General features: G+C 63.0%; 1 protein-coding gene across 1 annotated transcript; it reads right to left on the bottom strand.

Moving 5' to 3' along the window:
* Positions 1–497: 497 nt before the first annotated feature.
* Ier5l (immediate early response 5 like) lies at positions 498–3,454 on the bottom strand. Its single transcript, XM_050155165.1, has one exon. The coding sequence runs from the start codon at positions 3,251–3,253 to the stop codon at positions 2,036–2,038; it is 1,218 nt and encodes a 405-aa protein (XP_050011122.1). The 5' UTR covers positions 3,254–3,454; the 3' UTR covers positions 498–2,035.
* Positions 3,455–3,738: the final 284 nt, after the last annotated feature.

A 3,738-nucleotide genomic window follows, 5' to 3' on the forward strand; every position in this document is an offset into this window, starting at 1 on the left:
ACCACCCGTGTGCCCTGGGGCCAGAACCCCGGCTCCAGATGTGAATTTGGTTCCAGTGGGGAAGAACGCGAGCTTCCTCCGGGCCTTGGCACATTCTCCCACTCTGAGGTCATTCCGTAGGTGGTCAGAGTGGAGCGCGCGCCTAGAGCCTTCCTGCCTCGCCTCCATCCACTGGAGAGGAAAGAGAGGCGGGCGCGAGGGAGCAGAAAGGGAGAGGGGAGGGGCGCGAGGAGGGAGGGAGACGCCGCCAGCACACCACCAAGTGGCACTGAGCAGTGATAACAAACTCAACTTTAAAAAAAAGAAAAAGAAAAAGAAAAAAGAAAAAGAATAGGAAAAAAACTTCCCCAAGTTGCAGCCTGAGACCTGCGGACGTGCGGTCAGAGGCGCAGGGCGGGGAGTGTGGGTGGGTGGCCCAGAAGTCTCCAGGCTGCAGAGAGCTCAGACTAGGAGCCAAGTAGGCCCTTGCGATCCTGGTTGCATAGGGAAATGTGTTGGAGGCTGGCTCAGCTTCCTGCTGGAGACCCCGGGGCAACCGGTTCCCATGGGGCCAGGACCCGCTGGAGAGGGGTGTGGAGCGGCGGGGACGACTGGGAGACGCGTAGCACAGGGCTCCATCCCTAGAACCCACATCACACACACACACACCCGGGACTCCCAACCCTGACCCTGCGACGTGGGCAGATCCCGCCCGTCCGCAGCTCTAGAGAGCTGGGGTTTGCGTGTGTGTGTGTGTGTGCAGGTTCTCCCACCTCTAGGCCCACGTGAAAGCAAAGCACTACCATACACTCTACAGTCGACTTTTTATTAAGATTGTAAATTTAAACAAATAATCTGAACAGTTTTACCCGGTGAGATTCAATTTAGTATGCACAAAAATACAGGAAGAAGGGCCGGGAAGGTAAGGTTGGCAACTTATTTTGGAGTCCCTGGGATGGTGATGGCAAAGATCCAGAGGGGGTCTAGGCGAACCTCACCTCACAACAAAAGGCTTTTAAATTAAACAAAATCTATCGAGCTGAGGACGCAGACAGGGTTCTCACAGGCTGGAACAATGCTGGTTTCATGAGATGGAACCGAAGACTGAAGCAGGACAAGGTAACTTAGAAGTGCGCACACAAACACCACAGCTGACTAGGAGCTAAGTGAAGCGAAGCGAAAAGTCTCCAGCGCAGCCGGCGGTCCGGGCCCCTCCCTCCCCCGGGGCCGCTGGGGATCCAGGTGAAGGAATCGACTTCCTTTTTTGTTTAGTGAGGACCGCAGTGCTGGGCATGATGGGAAATGTAGTTCGCCCCGCTCGCCCCCCACCCCTTCCCCAACTGTGCCGAGTGTCGGGCGCCACCTTCCCCCTGGTCCGGGAGGCGGGTGGAGGAGGGGAGGAGGACGGAGCCAGAGGGGCGGGGAGAGGAGGGGTTCTAGACGCCCGCCCCGGCAAGAAAAGAAAAAAAAGTTGAAGTGTTTTCATTTCTGCCTTCTCATTTTGAGAACTTTGGAGGCCGCCCCCAGAGAGGAAATGTGACCGAAACGTCCCTTTTGGAGATAGAGTTTGCTTTTGTTTTTTTGCTCAGAATTTCATAAGACCCATTCCTCACCCCAGAGAGGAACTCAGGAGAGCGGAACGTCGGGCTTCCAGGCTCTGACAACTGATTGGAGTCGGCGTCCCGGGGCCCGCGCCCTCCTGCGTGCCCCGGCACCCAGCCTCGCCCCCGGCTGCCCGGCACCTCCTCCGGGCAGCAGCCCTGCCTCACGTGGCAGGCTCCTCGCTAAACACCACTGCAATCAGTACAATAAAAAGAAAAAAAAGAGTAAGAGAAACACAAAGCATACTTAAATAGGCGCTTTTTCTCTCTGCAAAAATAAAGTCCAAGATTTTTTAGATTTTTTTTTTATTTTACAATTTATAAAACATCAGCCTCTGCTTGCCCCCAGCTCGCACCGAGTGGCCAGGACCCGCTCGCTCCCTATCGTCCTTTGGCCGAGTCTTTGTCTGGCCCCAGCCCCGCGGGGCCCAGGGTCCCCATGTCCTCGGGGGTCCCTAGAAGGCGACAATGGCTCGAGTCCAGGCGCCGAGGCTGGCGAGCGCCTGCTTGGCGCACAGCTGCCCGTTGAGCGGCGGCGGCTGCTCCGAGGAGTCCGGCTGTCGGCTCACCAGCCCCGAGAAGCCCGAGCCAAAGATGGAGATCAAGTTTGAGATGTTGGACGCGTCCGGGGACGAGTCCGGGCAGAAGTCCTCGAAGCGGGCGCGCTTACAGGGGGCGAACGGGGCGCCCCCGGGGGGCTCGGCTCCCAGGTCACCCGCGTCCTCCTCTTCGTCGTCCTCTTCCTCCTGGCCAGGGTAATACTTGCGTTTGCAACCAGCGGCGGACGCCAGGCCGGGTCCCGGAGCGCCCTGTCCACAGCAGGGGCAGTGGGCGGAGGCGCAGCAGTCCTGGTGCAAGTAGCCGTTTTCCACCGTGGTCACCACGTGAGTGTCCAGGTCCAGCACGGTGGTCTGGCTGCTGCAGTGCACACCGAAGTCCGAGGGGGCCGGGTACGCGCCCCGGTAGAAGCCAGGGGACGAGGAAGGGACTGGAGAGGCGGGCGGAGAGGAAGCGGCGACGGTCGGTGGGGCAGCCCCCGGGGGCGCCGAGGGCGCAGAGCAGGCGGCCGGGACGCGAGGGTCCCGCGGGCAGAGCGCGGCGGGCGCGGGCGGCGGCAGCGGCGCAGGACCCGGCTGCAGCGGCTCCAAGTGCTGCCCGCGGTGGGGCGCGCCGTGCGGCGGCTGGAGCGCGGCGCACCCGGGCAGCTCTGAGAGCGCCCCCGCGCAGCCCGCGGGCGCCCCGGCCACCGCCACCGCCGCCGCGCAGCTCCTGGGCGCCGGGTGTTGGTGCTGGTGCAGCTGCTGCTGGAGGTGCAGCTGGTGGAGCTGGTGGAGCTGGTGCAGCTGGTGCCGGGCGACCGGCTCGCGCGCCTCCGCGTCCCCGCCGCCGCCAAGTTGGAGCGGGCCGAAGTCCGCCGCGTTGGCCGGCATCCCCGGCGCCGCGTACGCGAGGTGCTGGTGCTGGTGGTGGGGCGGCTGCTGTTGCTGCTGCTGCTGTTGGCGCCGGTAGAGCTCGGCGTAACGCTCGCTCAGGTAGAGCTGGCGCGCGTTGCGGAGCACGTAGGACACTAGGAGGTTCTTGTGCAGCTTGATGCCGCCGCGCTGGGTCCGGGAGCTGTGGATCTTGCGCAGGGAGATGCTGATCAGGCTCTGGGCGTCCAGGGCGCACTCCATGCTCCCGCGGAGATGCGGGCGGCGGAGCAGCCGCCTTTGCTGCTGCTAATGCTGCTGTTGCGTGTATCTCCAGCAGGTCGCTGGGGCGCACCGGCCACAGGGAACCGAGCCCGGGTCAGCGGGTCGGTGGCGCTCCGAGAGAAGCCGCCACCACGCGCTCCGCGCCACCCGCAGGCTCACGCTCCCCAGACGGCGCCAAAGCAATGAGCCTCGGCCGGCCCCGGCCCCAGCTATTTAGCCGGGTAGCAGCGCCCCGCCCTACTGCAGATTACCCAATAGAATCGTGCGGAGCCTCCCGAATGACAGCCGCTTCCCGCCCCGGGGCCACTTGACTGACCAATCAGACCAAGGCGGTTCCTTTGTGCTATTCAAATACCGAACGGACCCCGGGCCTCCAACGCCGCCGCTGCCTCGAATGTTCTCTTGGGACCGCGGCACCGCGTGGGACGCGGAGCCTCCTAGGTAGCGACCCGTAGTGTGGGTCG

Source organism: Alexandromys fortis, unplaced genomic scaffold (assembly GCF_014885135.2).
Source record: "Alexandromys fortis isolate MF-2015 unplaced genomic scaffold, M_Fortis_MF-2015_v1.1 scaffold_72, whole genome shotgun sequence".
NCBI classification, from domain to species: Eukaryota; Metazoa; Chordata; class Mammalia; order Rodentia; family Cricetidae; genus Alexandromys; species Alexandromys fortis.

Excerpts from the sequence above, each read along its gene's own strand:
- Ier5l (XM_050155165.1), bottom strand. The coding sequence starts at position 3,253 with ATGGAGTGCGCCCTGGACGCCCAGAGCCTGATCAGCATCTCCCTGCGC.